General features: G+C 47.6%; 1 protein-coding gene across 1 annotated transcript in view; it reads right to left on the bottom strand.

Annotated features, from left to right (window-relative positions):
* Positions 1-18,173, bottom strand: part of LOC119957105 (proteoglycan 4-like) — a 32,968-nt gene that overhangs the window by 1,916 nt on the left and 12,879 nt on the right. The window contains exons 2-4 of the mRNA XM_038784801.1: positions 11,049-11,568; positions 2,980-3,055; positions 127-527 (exon numbers count right to left, since the gene is read on the bottom strand). Coding sequence (XP_038640729.1) covers positions 127-527; positions 2,980-3,055; positions 11,049-11,526 — 955 coding nt within the window. The 5' untranslated portion in view covers positions 11,527-11,568. The remainder of the gene's footprint in view (positions 1-126; positions 528-2,979; positions 3,056-11,048; positions 11,569-18,173) is intronic.

The following is an 18,173-nucleotide window of genomic DNA, read 5'->3' as shown; positions in this document are numbered from 1 at the left end:
AATTGGCCCCAGAAGAAGTCTGGCAGAGATTAGTTCGAGAACCCACAATGTTTATGGCATCGCAACAGCTACACTCTCAATGAATAATTGAATGTATAAATTGAATGAATAAATCGCCTTCCTTACTCAGGACGGTGGGCGTTTTCCTTGACCTGTCTCCTGTGGGTGCAGCACCCAGGGGGGCTGGGGTTTTCCTTGACCTGTCTCCTGTGGGCGCAGCACCGAGGGGAGCTGGGGTTTTCCTTGACCTGTCTCCTGTGGGCGCAGCACCCAGGGGGGCTGGGTTTTTCCTTGGCCTGTCTCCTGTGGGTGCAGCACCCAGGGGAGCTGGGTTTTTCCTTGATCGATCTCCTGTGGGCGCAGCACCCAGGGGGGCTGGGGTTTGCCGCTTGTTAGGAACTCGAGGCACTGCTTGTTTCCTCACCGCTCCTGCGTTCAGAGTGGAGTGGCTTGACGGAGCTGGCTGCTTCTTCACTGCTCCCGCACTCGGAGTCGAGGACTGGATCCATGGAGCCGTACAATCTAGTCTTTGGAAAAAAAGGAAAAAAAAATGTCACAGGGTGGGAAGTTGCAAATCTCACATCACTCTTCAATCATACTGCCTCGAGAGGAGCCAGGCTGCAAGTATAATAAAACAGGACAAAAAGTAAGCTAGCGCCTGCTGTAGTCATAGCAACACATGGTGGCCAATGTTTAGTCCAGGAACATGATAGCTAACCTAGTTACCAATCTCAGTGTATACGGCAGGTTCCTGCTGTCATTTCACATCAGGCCAGCAGATGGTGGCATCTCCCTTCTCAACTCAATTAGTCCACCCAAAATGCAGAATCTCGAGCCAACAGTGACAACATAGAATTAATTCGTTCTGACATCAAGGCTCTTGCTCAATGAATAAAGCCACAAGATTCCCTGGGTTTTGAGCAAAAATAGAAGGCAATAAATGTATCATCTCCATCTTGTACTAATTCTGGGCGAGTGCCCGAATTAAGAAGCAGACTGCGGTTAACTTAACTAGATTTCTCAACAACCCACCCAGATATCAGTAAAACATCAGTCTCCCCTCATGGGGTTCTCTAACCCCAGCCCCCTATGATATGCATAAGAAATCATGTATATAATGTACACAACCTCCGAACAGCAGGTGGCAGTGTAAATCTACCATGTAACTTTGTGCCTCGAGGAGTTGGGAGTTAGTCGTGCCAGTGGACAGTCATACTTGCAGTAGCCCCAAGATAATTTGGCAGTATTAGTAGTTTGTAATATATTTCTCAGTTATCTTTACCACATTTATTTTAAAATAAAACACTTCAATTAGTCAAGAACTAGACGTTCTACTGTGCATCATTCCTACCAGCCAAGGACCAGAATGTTGGATTAACTCGTTCATTAAACTGCAAATTTACATTTGGCTCTTAAATATCAGATGTAACTAGTATGCCTGATTCAAGTAAATACAGGGACAAAATAGAGTCAACATTCCTCTCCCTGGTTGTTACATGTGCAATTGAGAATTTGCTTAAAGTGCAATAGATTGGCCAAGTTCATTAGACAGCACAGTGGTTGGCACTGCTGCCTCAGCTCCAGGCACCTGGGGTAGAATTCCAACCTTGGGCGAGTGTGCAGTTTGCACGAGTTTCCTCCCAAAGGAGGAGCAGGTTAGGTGGATAGGCCATGATCAATGTGCAGGGTTACAGGGAGAAGTCAGGGGGAGTGGGTCTAGGTACCGTGCTCTCGGAAGGTCACTTACCTTCTGCATTGCAGGGATTCTACAGGGAGAGTCAGACAGGATTATCAAATCTTCCTTCTGAACAGGTTTGCTGGGGCAGGAAGAATGTGACGGGAACACTGCCACCCTCCTGGTGGTCTTCAGGAACCACCCATTTCTCTTCTTCCCCATCCCCTCCTTCACAAACCACCTGTTTCCACCCCCTCCCTCCCCCCAAGGGTATCCCCAGCCCCAACACAATGGGAGCCCCCCCCCCCCAGCTTTTCGGCCACGCTGTGCTGTGGCGAGCTGCTTTTTGGGCCATTGTATCAGGCCCATCTACAAATGATCTCATACATAATTAAGCCCATCATCATACCAGATTCAATTATTCACCCATTAGCAATGGAACTAAACTGGTAGTACTTGGGCGTATTATATAATGCACATCATTCTTCAAATAAATGGGTTCTAACCCACGCCATCACAGCAGCTTCCTGGGAGTTAAAACAATTAGCTCCTAATTGAAGACAATTAGTTTCATCATTCCCAGGTTAGAAAACATGAGAAATTGAAATTTCATATCTGGAAGGACACTCCAGGCAGAGATATCCTCAGAGTGAGATAAGGGAGAGAGTGTTTCCTAACTCAAGTACTCCTGTTGGGCAGTTCTCTCAGGAGGATGTCAGTTGGTAACACTCATTGAGCAAGGAGGCTCCATGTTCAGTCCCCTAAAGTCCTAAAATCAACAAGCTGACTGGACACAATGCCAGAGGGGTCATCAACACAAGAGGCCCCATCTCCCTGCTCAGGGCAAATGCCAAAAGATCCCAGAGCACTATTTTGAAAAATAGTTGAAGAATAGGAGTGTTCTCCCCAGTGTTCTGGCCGATTTGTTGGTTTAATGTTGTTTGAAGACTATAGATAATCGCTCATCACCACATTGCTGTCACCTGGGGCTTCATTCATTACAACAGTAACTTACAAAGTACTTTATGGCTGTAAAGTACTGTCGGGTGATCACAAGAGGTGCCATCTCTTCAAAAGACAGATTTCTGGTTGTATCAAGGACTGTGTACAGGAGATAATTACACCTTGGAGATACTGGGCAATCAGTATTCAGAAAGGTGTGCGTCAGAGTTTGGAAAGAAGAGATAATGCTGCAGTTGAACAAAGGTGGTACAGATTAGTTTTGCTATAAACAATACGCCAAATTCAGATTAATGTCCTCATTGCAGGATTAATTACGAGAGAGAGGAAGAGACTCCCATTACCTGCTCAATTTGTTCAGTGGTAACTTCTCTGGTTTCGGGATGGGCAACTTGCTCATTGCCACAGTCTGCCTCAAAACTGCAAAAGAGTGTGTGAATTAAAAATATGCACAAGTAAATTGCAAATACTATTGTGAGAATGAATTTGAGAGTTGATAAGAAAAGCATAAATTACAAAAGAACTGAAATTAGGTCAGATGGGAGAGGAATTTGATTTTGTAGATTAGATTTTACAAATTTGAAAATATTCAAATTAATTCAATTAATTTGTGAAAGGGCATCCTGTATTACAGAGCTAATGCTGTTTGGTTCTCCTGAAAATGGAAACAAATTAATCCCAAATTAAACAATTATTGAAGTTGAAATCAATACTTGCAGTAAACTGGACAGCCAGCAGTTAGCTTACGAGACATTGTTGTTCATTCCTAACCTTTTGTAAACGCCAGACTAGAAATTAAATATTAGGTTAGAGTTTTCCAATGTAACAGTGCATGTGAAAGATTGACTTTGGGTTATTAACCAGTTAAGATCTTTGAATAAACAGATGAATTATTCATGAGGGAGCAAAGTCAAGACAGTGAAGAGGAATGATTTAACAATAGTTTACAAAAAGGCCAACATTAACAAATTTTATTCCCCCTTTTAAATACATCACATCAATAGCAGGTATGGGGCAGCCAGTCAGGAACAGATGTAGAGTCCAAAATGAAGCATTTCATTCATTTTCTCCTGAATTTCATTCCAAGATGGGAGTTGGATCAGGAATGGGGGAAGCTTCGTACTGTTCACTTTCACCTGTGCAAGGATTCAGTTGGAGCTTCTCATTCAGTTTCCACTTTGTGCAGTGATTGTTGGGTAACTTGACAGCACTTTAATTGGAAAGGTCATGAACCTTGCATACAAAATGATCAGAGGGTTAGATAGGGTGGACAGCGAGAGCCTTCCCCCGCGGATGGAGGTGGCTAGCACGAGGGGACATAGCCTTAAATTGAGGGGTAATAGATATAGGACAGAGGTCAGAGGTGGGTTTTTTACGCAAAGAGTGGTGAGGCCGTGGAATGCCCTACCTGCAACAGTAGTGAACTCGCCAACATTGAGGGCATTTAAAAGTTTATTGGATAAGCATATGGATGATAAGGGCATAGTGTAGGTTAGATGGCCTTTAGTTTTTTTTTCCATGTCGGTGCAACATCGAGGGCCGAAGGGCCTGTACTGCGCTGTATCGTTCTATGTTCTATGTTCTAACAGGGATGAAGCAAACCACCATTAGTGAGGAGTTACACCTCCATTGCAGCAAGATTCAAGTGGGGGTCCTGGAGAAAAAGGAGCAATCAGTGAATCATATGACGGTTGGTGACATTTGTATCCGTGACACTTGGTCGCAGCCCCAGTGACGGTTATAAAATGGTGGAGGTGGTCAAGCAAAGACCATCGATCTGAAATTTATCTGTAGCCAATGTCTGGTGCCAGAGATGTGGTTACTTGTTGAATTACTCCGTGGTGTCAGACCAAAAAAAGTACATTTCGATTTTCAGACCATTACATGAGAGCAGTGGTTAGCGCTGTTGCTTCACAGCGCCAGGGTCCAAGGTTCGATTCCCGGCTTGGGTCACTGTCTGTGCGGAATCTACACATTCTCCCAGTGTGCGCGTGGGTTTCCTCCGGTTTCCTCCCACAAGTCCTGAAAGACGTGCTTGTTCGGTGAACTGGACAATCTGAATTCTCCCTCAGTGTACCCAAACAGGCACCGGAGTGTGGTGACTAGGGGCTTTTCACAATACTTCACTGCAGTGTTAATGCAAGCCTACTTGTGATTATTTTTTTTAAATTAAAAAAGCCATTTCCAGCATTGGCACCTTTCAAACCTCAAGCATGTGACAAACAGTTTAATTTTTTTTTTAATCCCCCCCCCCCCCCGTACGAATTAGACAGGGCCCACTAGCCCAAACCGAGAACGATTGAACCACCAAGAGCTGTCATCATCTGTTTTCATAATTGTCAAGTGAAGGAGAAGGTGTGGAGGTGGTCAAAGCAGAAGCAGGAGGTGGAGTGGGAAGTCAAGGGTATACATACATACATACATACCAGGGCTTGACGACAGCTGGCAAGGAGGCAGGCAGCCTTTGGTTGAGCCAAGGTGGTGTTGTACAAGCGCAATGTGAGATTTATCCAGAAGATTCAGGTCACCCATTACTATTATTACAAGATGGCGGCGGAGGCATTTGTGAAGGCCGAAGGCCTGGCGCTGGAGTGAACAGCTTTCGATTTGGTTTTCTTTCTCCTCTTGTTTTTATGTGTATGGGTGTTATGGTTAACTGTTTTGGTGTAAAAAAGGGTTTGGCATTTATGATTGTTGGGATTTGGACAGTTTGGTTAGGATGAAGTGTACAGGGAGTTTGGAGGGGTGGGGGCATTGGAATTGGTTGTTCTTTTTTTGTGTGGGGGAGAAAAAGTGCCCAGCATGGCTGCCCTGCTAGTTGGTTGGGGGGGGGGGGGGGGGGGGGGGGAGGAGAAGAAACATGGTTGGACCCAAAGCTGGACAGGTCTGGGCCGTTTTAGGGAAGTGTGACTATTGTGTAGTGTCTTCTCCAGGTGCCATGGCGTAAGAGTGGAAGGGTGGACATTCGGGTTGCAACGACTCACTTTAGGCATTGGGGAGTGCAGGGCTGGGCACATCAGCTAAATTTCACGAACCTGGTGGGGAAGGTGGAGGGTTTGGGGGGGGGGGGGGGGGGAAGGGCTGGCGAAGGAGGGTTTGGGGGAGATGGGACAGTCTCTTTCGTCAATGGTTGGCCAAATACAGGCTGTAAAGGTGAACATTCCGCCACGGCTTCTGTTAGTGTTAGTGTCAGAAGGAAGGCGGTGCTCCTGAAGGGGTGCCAGTCAGGGGGCCTGGCCATTGCCAATTTGCTGCACTATTACTGGGTGAGGAATGCAGAGATGATGCAGGGCTGGAGTGAGGAGACAGAGGCCAATTTGCTGCACTATTACTGGGTGAGGAATGCAGAGATGATGCAGGGCTGGAGTGAGGAGACAGAGGCCAATTTGCTGCACTATTACTGGGTGAGGAATGCAGAGATAATGCAGGGCTGGTGAGGAGACTGAGGCTCTCTGGGAGTGGATGGAGGCAGATTCAGAGTGGGGTTGTGGGTGCTGGCAATGGTGCTGCTATTGTTTGCTCCAGGGAGGTATGCGGGTAATCCTGAAGGTGAAAGCCACACTGAAGATTTGGGGGCAATCTTGGCAGCACTTCCAGGTTGAGGGCAGGGTTGAAGGTGTTGCTGATCAGAGGGACAGGTTCAAAGCAGGGAGGAGGATGGATGTGTGCGAGGAGAAAGGGGCAAAACAGAAGGATATGGTTCTGGAGAGGCGCTTTACCAGTTTGGAGGAGCTGGGGGACGAAGCAAGGACTCCAGCAGGAGGGGGGGGGGGGGGATTCAGGTGTGAAGTTTGCAAGGAAAGGTGTTCCTGACCTTCCCAGTGGCTTTGTCCATTGCTGTTGGGGGGGGGGGGGGGGGGGGGGGAAGCTCCAGTAATAATCGAATCTGCCCCAGCCACAGGACTGATGAGGAACAAAAACCCCCTGTTCCAAAATCTGCCACATCCAACTGATAATAAAAACACTTGAACTTTCCTGGTGTAAAACAGCACCGTTTACACACCAGCGTGGGAGAATCCAGCCCAACATGTGGAGTGAGACGACGTAAACACAGACCAAGATCTGACGGTGAAGTTGGCGAGGTGGGCAGCCTGTGGACAGGTGAAAGTTGGTTATACACAGCAGAGTGAGCTTGGGAGTGAAATACCTATTTGGAGATGGCGGAGGAAGGCTGAAGGACTGGGATGGAGATGAGAGTTGGGATTTGGTCTCCGTTAGTGCAGCTGGGGAATGCTATTTTTCCTTGGATTGGAGTTTTGTTTTGGGTCTCTTAATGGCAGGGGGGTTATTTACTTGGGTTCCTGTTTCTCCTCATGGGTGTGATTCTTCATTGCATGGTTTGGGATGGTGGGGTTTTGGGCAGGTGGAGCCAGGTTATTGAGGGGCTGGCAGGAGGTGGGGGGGAGAAGAGGTCTCTGGCAGGGGGTCACCGCACTAGCTAACAAAGGCGGTTAGTGTAAGAGAGTGTGATGGTGGGAGGGGCCACAGTGAAACAGGAATCAATGGTCCTGGGTGGTGTGACTGATCGATGGAAGTGGTCAGCACTGCAGCCTTCATCCCAGTCACCGTCCGTGTAGAGTTTGCACATTCCTCCCATGTCTGCGTGGGTCTCGCCCAAGATGTGCCGGGTAGGTGGAATAATTGCCCCTTAACTGGGAAAAGAATTGGATACTCATTTAAACAAGTGAATGGTGGTGGGGTGGGGGGGATTGGGTGGAGTGGAGCTATTTTGTAGAATTTACAGTGCAGAAGGCGGTGTTGGAGAAATATGGGATTGGGCCGAGGTTTGTGGTATAGGTGCAGTTTCTGTAGAAGGAGCCGATGGAGAGTGAGCGCACAAATAGTATGGATTTAGGGTGCTTTGCGATGCACCAGGGAAGGAGACAGGGTTGCCCCCATCTGCTTCCATTGGCTATGGAAACCTTGGCCATTACACTCAGGGCTGTGCAAGTGGATAATGAGGGGGGGAGGGCATGGAAAGCATAGGGCGTCCTGTATCCAGCTGACTGGTTATATATTTCTGAGCCAGGCTCATCCAGTCGGGAGCATAATGGGTTTGCTTCAAAGATTCGGGACGTTCTCTGGGTACAAGTTGAATTTAGGGAAAAGCGTGCACTTTATGGTCTCCTCCCCAGGGGTGGGAGCGGGGCTGCCATTTCACTTTGGCAGCCCATTAGGTATCTGGGGGGTGCAGGTGGCCTGGGATTGGGCAGGTCTCTGGAAGTTCTATTTCACTAGCTTAGTGGTGAGGGCTTGCTGAGCTGCGACAAGCTGCCCCCGTCATTAGCGGGCAGGGTATGGGCTGCACAGATGGACATTTTACCTCTCCCACTCCTAGTGTTTTTTTTTTGCCTGTGCTTACCAGCCCTTTTTTGCCCAAGGTAAATCTCATTCATTTGGGCAGGGAAGGTGGCCAGGATATGGAGGGTGATACTACAGAGGGGGCAGAAGGTGGGGTTGGGCCTCCTGAATTTGCTGTATTACTGGGCAGCAAATGCAGAGAAAGTTCAATGACGGAATAGGGAGGTGGGGGCTTTTGTGGGTGAGGATGGAGGTGGGTTGATGTGGGGGTCAGGGCTGCGCACACTGACAATGGCACTGCTCCCAATGGCCCCAGGGAAGTATTCAGAGTCTGGTGGTGATGGCCATGCTGAAGAGGCAGTATTTTAGGTTGGGAACAGGGTTATGGGAAGGAAGGGGTAGTCTGCCTATCAGGGGAAATCACAGGTTTGAGCCATGCAAGGTTCTGGGGAATAGAGGAGGATTAGGGAGATGAAGGATCTGTTTTTCAGAGGATGATTTGAGAGCTTGGGAGGAGCTGAATGAGAAGTTTGGGTTGGATGGGGCAACAGTTTCCAGTATACGTAGGTGCTGGACTTTCTTCCCAAAAACACCCACCTCCTCATTGTAGGCAGTGTTGTCAGGGGGGGCAGCTTGGAGGAGGATATGTCCATGGAGGTAGTTAAGGCAAAGTGGGAGGAAGAACTAGGGCTGGCATTTTAGGAGGGACTGTCTGGAGAGCGAATGCCTCAAGTGTGCAACTCTGGGGTTGATAGAGCTGACCTCAAAGTCTAGGATGAGCCAGCTGTTCGAGGGGGTAGAGGATGTCAGAGAGTGATGTGGGAGGGGCCCTGTGAACCCATGTACATATGTTTTGGGCTTGCTCGAAGCTGGAAAGGTTTAGAAGGTGATTTACATTTTGAGGGCAGTTTTCAGCACAATTTTGGAGATTCTGCTGTAGATGTGGAGCCCAGTCCCTCAAGAAGCCGTATCTGGGGTGTAGGACCAGCTAGAGCTGCAGGTGGGTCTTAGCCTTGCCTCGCTGACTACTTGCAGACAGGTCTTGTTGGGGGTAGAGGTCAGCTTCTCCACCCTGTGCCCCAGCATGGCAGGGGAGGGTCTTGGCCCTAGTGAATTTCACCCCACAAGTGGAGGGGGAGGGGTGAGCAATGGCTACCACAATAGTTGGTGTTTGTTCATTTTGCATTTTGGAGAGTTGGTTACCGTTGACTGCTGAGGGAGGGGGTTTAATGTGTTGGGTGGGTTTTAGGTTTGTTGGAAATTGGGAACAAAAATACTTGAAGATATTGTCCTGATCCAAGTCACTGGTTTAGTCCCATCTGGAGCAAGGACATTTATCACCAAAAACATGGAATGGTATTACGTCAAACTCAACTATTAAGAGTATGGGAGCGAGGGTCTGGCCAGTTTGGAGTGGAGTAGTTGGTCATTTGGCCACCTTTCTGCCTGCTTCCCAAGAACCCTCAGGAATCCCAGAGGAGTATCAGTATTGGGCTGGCTGGAACAGGATCTCAGACAGCAGGTACAAAACCACAAAACATTCCTAGCACCGGTAACAACTGGGGTTGGGGCAGTGGGTAAAGGGGAGAAGGCCCAAGGATCCTGGATGAGAACCTGCCTTCTGGACTGCTTCTAGTTAAATAAATTACTTCTGGACTCCCATTTGTAACTTATAGGATTCCAATTGTACAAATTAACACTGCAGTTCCCTGTATTTCTCCCAATATGGAGAAGTGATAAGGTCACCCTCCCTATAGTCTCGAGCATTTTTAAAGTCTTAACAGCTTAATTTAACTGAAAGGGTGCGGTGATATTGGGCAGGTTGAAGTGGATACGGGACAAAAAAGTTATGAATGGGCCAAGTTGGAAAAACCTATAGTTGCAAAGCAAAAGATAGATAGAAAGATAACCAGACTGCTTTATCCCATCTCCCCAGAAGTTTCCACTACTCCCGACTGAGGAGTGCACCGAGTCTGCTCAAGATCCACAGTTGCTTGCAGGATAGATATAGCACTGCTGCCCCACGGCACCAAGGTCCCAGGTTCGATCCCAGCTCTGGGTCACTGTCCGTGTGGAGTTTGCACCCGTGTTTGCGTGGGTTTCACCCCCACAACATGTGGTTAGGTGGATTGGCCGCACTAAATTGCCCCGAATTAGAAAAAATGAATTGACACTTATTTTTTTTTTTTTAAAAGAGACAGGATAAATATAGAAAGTGGAGTATCAAAGTGATCAATGACTGGCAAGGATTGAACAATGAGAGACTGGCACGAGAAGGAACCCAATCTGGTCCCAAACCAATTTTGAAACTACAGACCCAATTTTAACAATTTGAATGAAAGATTTGAGAATTTACAAATCCCCCAGGTGAAAGTGTTATCATAGTTCTCACCTTTTTACTGCGGGACCCGTTTTGAACTCAAAGGCAGATGAATGAAGACTAAGCAGATGCTTAACACAAATATGGACAGTCTAAAAGATCAAAACCTTTTCAAATTAGCAAAGCTTCAGGTTCATGAATTTGCATTGTGCTCGTCAAAGACACATGGGCCACACAATAAGGACATGTGACAACAAGGCCGCACTCGTGTCATATTAATAGGGTATCATGGGTGACAGCAGTTAGCACTGCCAACTCAACACCAGGGACCCAGGTTCAATTTCAGCCTTGGTTGACTGTGGTTGTATGTTCTCCCAGTGTCTGCATAGGCTTCCTCCCACAGTCCAAAGCTGTACAAGTTTGGTAGATTAGCCATGTTAAATTGCCCATTAGGCTAGGCTAAGGGGTGAGAGAGATAGGGTGGGGAAGTGAACGTGGGTGGAATACTCTTAAGAGGGTTGGTCCAGACTAGATGGGCTGAATGGCCTTCTGGACTGGAGGGATTCTATGAACATCTCGATTTGAAGGGATTGAGTTAATGGGTTAACTGTAAAGAGTTTTTTTTTGGGCACTACTCAAGCTAAAGAGATAACCTCTTTGCCCAATAATATTTCATATCAACTTTCAGAATATTCCCAAATGGAGAAAACATGGATAAATGAGACACAGGGAGCTTATTAGCATCCACATTCAACAGCACTGAAAGTTGAAACAAAACTGCAGTGGACAAACCCGAGGTGACATTGGATCTGGGTGGTGGAGATGGAGATTTCCCTCGGTCAGTGAACACCTCTTTCCTGGGCCTTCCACTCTTCCCCACTGGTCCATTTGCACCACAGGCCCCAGTCTTATTTTCCTGAGTGGCCTTGCCCCTGGCAGCCATCTTCTTCTCCATTATTTTGGCATGAGATGATGTGCCAGATCCTGGTACAGTCTTGGATGCTCTCTGCTCTTGCGCGTTCTTATTCTGACCGCCACTGGCCACTCTGCTTTGTAACGTCGAGGCCGTTCGGCTGGAAATTGGTGGCCTACTACCCATGAACCCTGCTTTGGCCCGATTTCCAGTGGGTGGTTTCAGGCTGCCTTTGGCAGACCCCGCTTTCTCCAGATTGCTCGCTGACCCTTGAACAGCTGCCAGATCCTCTTCTGGTATTGGGTCCGAAGCCACTTCCGGTATTTCAGGCCCATCCATGTTCTGGGCAGAAGCCATGTTGCTACCAAGATGATCCTTCAGGACCAGAATGCATCAATTCTGTAAGAAAGAACATCACAGCTGAACAGCAAAGTGGCATTGGGGGGGGGGGGGAGGAATAACAATTTGAAATTCAAAACCCATCACTGCAGCTTCCTTTAATAGATCAGGGCGTCCAAACTGTGGGACGCAAGACCAGATTTGTGTCACATGTTTAGAGGCAGCAATGGCTGCCAGAGGGCTCAGACCCAGTGTTCAACAACTGCAAAACCCCATTATACTCCAATGCCAGCTGTCACCTAAAGGCAGACAGATGAGGCTGGGTTCTTGCTCAGCAGTTAAGGACACCCCCACTCAACAGGGCAGCACAGTGGTTAGCACTGCTGCCTCATGGCACCAAGGTCCCAGGTTTGATCCTGGCCCTGGGTCACTGTCTGTGTGCTGGATAGGTGGATTGACCATGCTAAAGTGCCCCTTAATTGGAAAAAATGAATTGGGTGAAGTGTTGGCTAGTGTAGGCTTGAGAGATGAACAGACACTTCCAACTTCCAACACTGATGAAGGTTCAACTCAATTTTATTAACTACTTCTAAACTAACTAACACACGATGACTGTGGGTCTAAATAATGCTAACTTGAACGAGACCCAAGCCTTGTCCAAACCAGTTGATTCTCTCGGCACGTGTTGAGAGTCCGTGCTGGGCTGAATAAGTTCCTGTTACACTGAGGCAGCACCCAGAATGAGCAGGAACCGTGGTGCCCTCTGCCTTTAGTGTGTATTCTAACTGGTGATTGGCTGCAGTGTTTGTACATGTTGATTGGTCCCTGTGTGTCCATCAGTGTGTGTCTGCACCATGATATACTGATGTATGACGACATTGGGTACTCTAAAATTTATTTGAAAAATTAAAGCACTTTATACCCACCAACTGCATCATAATCTTTATTATTGTCACAAGTAGGCGCAGACTCCGCACAGTCAGTGACCCTAGCCGGGAATCGAACCCGGGTCCCTGGTGCTGTGAAGCAACAGTGCTAACCACTGTGCGACCCACCAAGTCTTTCGTTGGGGGAAGGGGAGTTAAGAATGGGGGACAGCGAATTAGAGGTTAAAACAGGGAGAGCGAGGGTTGGTGTAAGAGCAGAGAGAATCAGAAACAATCTTGGGGATTTTGCAGCGAAGCTCATTAAGAAAACCCTACAGTCAGTCAATTTACTTAAATAGTTGCATGGCCCAATTCAGATTCTCAACACCTTCACATGGAATCATGTTGCTTGATAGAAACCTTCCAAGACTGCCAGATGGAAAAGAACAAATTCTACATTGTCAACAAGAAGCATACGAGCTGTGAACACGGTCACCAAATCTCAACAGGCTTCGCAGGCCAGGTTTCCTGGGTTACGTGCAAAAGGGTTGCTCACATATTCCTGATATCACATGGCTGACTCCAGCCTCTTGCCATTGGATGCAGATGTCAATGCAATTGCGAGTGCCTTCAATTCTCAAGCCAATTAGGAAACACTGTCCTCAATAAACTAGGAATGGGGGGGGGGGGGGGGGGAGCGCAGGAGAAACATTTCCTTTCCTCCCCTGCCCCCCAGTGTCAGGGTCATGGAGTCAGTGGCACCATCTTAGTCCAGATGCCTAAAAGTTCTTCAATCAGGAAGATCAGCTAGGTGATCCTGAAGCAGTAAAAGGATGCAAAACGACATAGTTCATTAAAATACTCCAGGACTGCATCTACAACCTGGTGATGTCAGGGTGAGAGAGAGAAAAACCACTGCAAAACAGGGAGGACCCCACACCACCCTATAAAGTATATATCGCCCTTAAAGATGGCTCCACCTAGGAGTTGGAAAGATATTTCCATTTCTCCACAGATGCTCTGCAGAGCGCTTGCAGCATTTTCCAATTCTACTCCAGGTCACCAGACTAGCTGGTTTGAGTGCCGCAGACGTTACAGGTTAGTTTACTAGTACAGTTCATAAGCCAGGAATTAAGAGGTAGCCTGCACAGATCTGGACTTCAAACTAATAATAACAGCTTACTGTCGCAAGTATGCTTCAATAAAGTTACTGTGAAAAGCGACGGTTGAAAGTGGAGCGGGGGCACCAGTAATTCACCAGAATCTCACTTCCTTATTTAAATTTTCCTTTATTTTTAAATAAAATTTAGAGTATCCAATTTTCTTCCCCCCAATTAAGGGGCAATTTAGTGTGGCCACTAACTGCCCATCTTTGGGTTGTTTTGGGGGGGGGGGGGGAAGGAAGAGAAAGAGGGGTATGAGATCCATGCAGACACAGGGAGAATGTGCAAACTCCACACACGCAGACAGTGACCCAGAGCGGGATTGAACTTGGGTCGTTGTCGCCGCATTGCAGCAGTGCTAACCACTGTGCCACATGATGCCCTGACTTTCCCCCTCCCCTGGTTGGGGGGGGGGGGGGGGGGGGGGAAAGAGTCAAATCCAGGTTGTAAATCCGGTGCCAGTTAGGGAGAGGAGAGATTAGATTTACGAAAATGAGAATCAGATTTTTTTTTAGGTTCTTTTCATTCATTCCCAACTGAAAACATTGAAAACAGGAGCAGAAACACCTGCTACCATTTAATTAATGCTACATCAAAACAGCTTTACTGACTCAGCACCTGCCTTATACCGATTCCCTGCAACAGATGCTGCATTAAACACCAAATTCTACTGGTGCATTAAAAGGCCCTGTATTACTGAGAATCAGTCACAATGCACCCACCAATTATTGCTGTCTATGGTCCAGTTTCCAAAACAGAAAACCCAAAAATATGCTTCCTTTCGCCCTTGGGTGTCAACACCTGCTCCAACCCTGCTGGCTCTTAAGATTGCCTGACTAAAAGCAGTTTTAGATCTTGACATTCAGACAATAACCGGCACGTGGAATGTTTAAGCCAACAAACACTCCACAACACCATCCCAGATAAAGTCACTCCCTTGTTGGGGTGACAGTGGTCAGCAAAGCTGCCTCACAGCACCAGGGACCCATGTTCAATTCTGGGCTCAGGTGACTGAGTAACACTTCCTCCCCGTGTCTGTGTTGGTTTCCTCCTGCTGGCCAAAGATGTGCAGATTAGATGAGGTTAAGGGGTTAACAGGATAAGGCAGGGGAGTGGCCTTAAGTGGGGTGCTCTTTCAGAGGGTCGGTGCAAACCCGATGGGCCAAACAGCCTCCTTCTGTAGGGATTCTCAGCCATATGTACCACCTGCAAGATGCACTGCAACAACGCACCCATGCATCTTGGGCAGCACCTTCCAAACCATCTAGCAGAAGGGCAGGACACATGGGAACACCACCCACTAGTTTCCCTCCAAGCCACTCAGCAAGATGGAGGCTTGTGCCAGTGTAGGTGGCAATGTGTCCCCTGGCAGTGAGTCTGTGAACATTCCCTGCAGATGCAGGGCCAGTGCCGCCATGAATTTTGTGTAGAAGTCAGTCTGGTCTCGGCGACTTTCCCACCTGCATGCAATTGATGCTCCCCATGAGTTCTCCCAGTTCTAGTGGTGTTTCCAGCCCCCGTTTCCTATCCTCCCCCACAACTGGCATGTCCAGTCCATCAAGGGTCCGTTACATCCCCAAGTCCCATCCCAATTTTGCAGCCTATCTACATCCTGTTGTATTCTCTGACAATCTCCTTCACTATCCACAATTATTGCCATTTCAGTATCATCTGCAAACTTGCTAATCAGACCCACTACGTTTTCTCCCATTTATATATATTGGACACTAAGGGGCAATTTATCATTACCTCTGCTCATTTTGGACTGTGGGAAGAAACCAGAGCACCCGGAGGAAATCCATGCAGACAGGGTGGAACATACAAACTCCACAGAGAGTGACCCGAGGCTGGAATTGAACCCAGGTCCCTACCGCTCTGAGGCAGCAGTGCTAACCACAGAACCCTAGAGTAATCTCTAGATTGGAGGAATCCGCCTGTCAGCTACCACACTGTCCATCTGTTTCTGCTCACCATGCAGATTTAAGGCCAAGGTGAATTTAAAACCGGACACCTGTCACATGCAACATTTGAAACATTAGGAAGGATGTTGCCTCAGATGGAGAGATCTGGGGAACAATCCTGTTGCCGGTGTAACATTGTGAAGCCTCTTGCTTGCTGCAATCTGTTCCCTGGCTCTGTGTTTACGTGCAATCAAACTAAAGCATGACATGCAAATATTCAGTCAATGATTGCTACAGCATCAGAGCTGTAATGACTGGTACTGTGCCTGGGCATTCTTACAGGCCAAAACAGTCTGGCCATCTTCCATTCGGAAAAGGAATTCCAACTGCACTACTGGGTGCCCCCCACCCCCCCCCCCCCCCCCCCTTCAGACATTTGATACCCCAAACATGGGTATTCTATTGACAACCACAATGCAACCCCATTCATCTGGCAAAAGCACACATCACAGCACATCCCTGCTCCTGTGCACTACCAACAATGTTTTAAAAAGGACAAGTCATTTATTGGACAAGCAGTTTATGGAAATGAACACAAGCACTGGTGCAGAGATGGAGGGGAAATATCATCAAAGGCTCCTGGTGTCAAACCTGGGCAGGACTCGGAGGGAACGTCAGCCCCATTTCTCGCCTCTTCCCCCCCCCCCCCCCCCCAAGCTTAGGTAAGTAGTGAAGAAACAGGGAGTCGATCCCTTTTCCAGCATTGTGCCAGTTGTCAGCGATTCCCATCTCAACCTGCCTTTTGGAACGAGCTGACCCGAGTGACGGATAAGCCTCCAGCAAAATGGGTCACAGATGGGAACCCAAATCAGTGGCATCGTTAACAGTTTGTGATTAGGGAGCCTGTCTCTGCTGGTGTTTTAAACTATCACAGCCTGGAACAGCAGCTCAATGATCAAAGCCCCCCCCCCAAAAAAAAACAGTCCTGATCATACCCCAGTGTTGCGATGAATCACTGACTGCAAAACGATGCTTTTTGTAATGCCCCACAAACCGCTTGAATATTTGTCATCAGCCAGAGCATTAAAATCTCAAATATATCACAATCTTTTGAGATTCATGAACAGCGTTTCAGCAGAAACCATTCTGGGACTTTCTTCAGGCAAGATACAAATCCATCAGAATACTTGCAACAGGAGATCATTTCCCCCTTTCCCCCCCCCCCCCCCCCCCCACCCACCCCATTGCATCTACACAAATCACCACACCCCCTCTTTTAGCCTGTTCTACAGAGTCTCAAATAATAATCTCATTGTATTTGATAAAAGGTACACAAATAAAAAAAGGTACACAAAGAGTTCAATGATTTTTTTCTGGGGGGTGGGGGAAGAAGAAAACGTACGTCAAATCTTGTTCTGTGACAGACACAAAAGTCTAATGATGACCATGAAACCATGTTGATAAACCTATCTGGTTCACCCATGTCCTGTCCTTGGCTCTGCAGTCCTACCATATCCAGCTGTGAATGATGGTGGACAATTAAAGAACTCACTGAAGGAGAAGGTTCCATGAATATCCCCATCCTCAATGAGGAGGCGCCCAGCACATCAATGACGAAGAGAAGGCCGAAGCACTTTCCACAAATTGGCCGCAAGTGCCAAGTGGATGATCCATCTGGAATTCTTGAGGATGTAACAAGTAGAAGAGGGGGAGCCAGTGGATGTGGTGTATTTGGATTTTCAGAAGGCTTAAAGTCCCACAAAGGATTAGCGTGTAAAATTAAAGCTCATGGGATTGGAAGCAATGTATTGAGATGGATAGAAAAATGGTTGGCAGACAGGAAACAGTAGGAATTTCAAATTGGTAGGTTGTGACTAGTCACAGGGATCGGTGCTGGGACCCCAGCTAGTCGCAATATATATTAATGATTTAGATGAGGGAACAAAATGTCATCTCTCCAAATTTGCAAATGACACCAAGTTGGGTGGGAGGGTGAGCTGTGAGGAAGATGCAGAGATCCTTCAGTGTGATTAGGACATGTTGGGAGTGAGTGGGCAAATGAATGGCAGGTGCAGTATAATTTGAAGAAAAGCAAGAATATCCACTTTGGTGGTCAGGGTAGATGCAGGAAGGATGTTCCCGATGGTGGGGGTGCCCAGAACCAGGGGTAGGGTACAGATACAGGGTAGACCATTCAGGACAGAGATGAGAAATTTCTTCACCCAGAGAGGGTGAGCCTGTGGAATTCATTACCACAGGAAGTAGAGAGCCCAGAACATTGTATGGTTTCAAGAAGCAGTTAGATATAGCACTTACGGCAAAGGATACGGGGGGGTAAAAAAGCAGGATGTGGTTGGATTATCAGCCATGATCATAACGAATGGCGGAACGGGCTTGAAGAGCCAAATAGCCTCCTCCTGCTCCTATTTCTTTTTGTTTCTTTCTGTCTGTCCCCTCCAGAGGCCCCAGCATCACAGATGACAGCCTTCAGCCAATAAGAACTGGCTGAAGACACTAGACCTGCAAAGGCTACGGGCCCCAACAATATCACTCGTGCTCCAGAACTTGCCGTACCCCTAGTCAAGCTATTCCAGTACAGCTACAACACTGGCACCTACCCAGCAATCAGGTCCTGTGCACAAGAAACAGGACAAATGCAACCCGGCCAATTACGGTTCTATCAGTCCCATCTCAATCAGTGAGGAAAGGGGTTGTCAACAGTGCTATCAAGTGGC

This window comes from Scyliorhinus canicula, chromosome 25 (genome assembly GCF_902713615.1).
Source record: "Scyliorhinus canicula chromosome 25, sScyCan1.1, whole genome shotgun sequence".
Classification (NCBI taxonomy): domain Eukaryota; kingdom Metazoa; phylum Chordata; class Chondrichthyes; order Carcharhiniformes; family Scyliorhinidae; genus Scyliorhinus; species Scyliorhinus canicula.
This window is presented reverse-complemented; position numbering and strand designations above follow the sequence as displayed.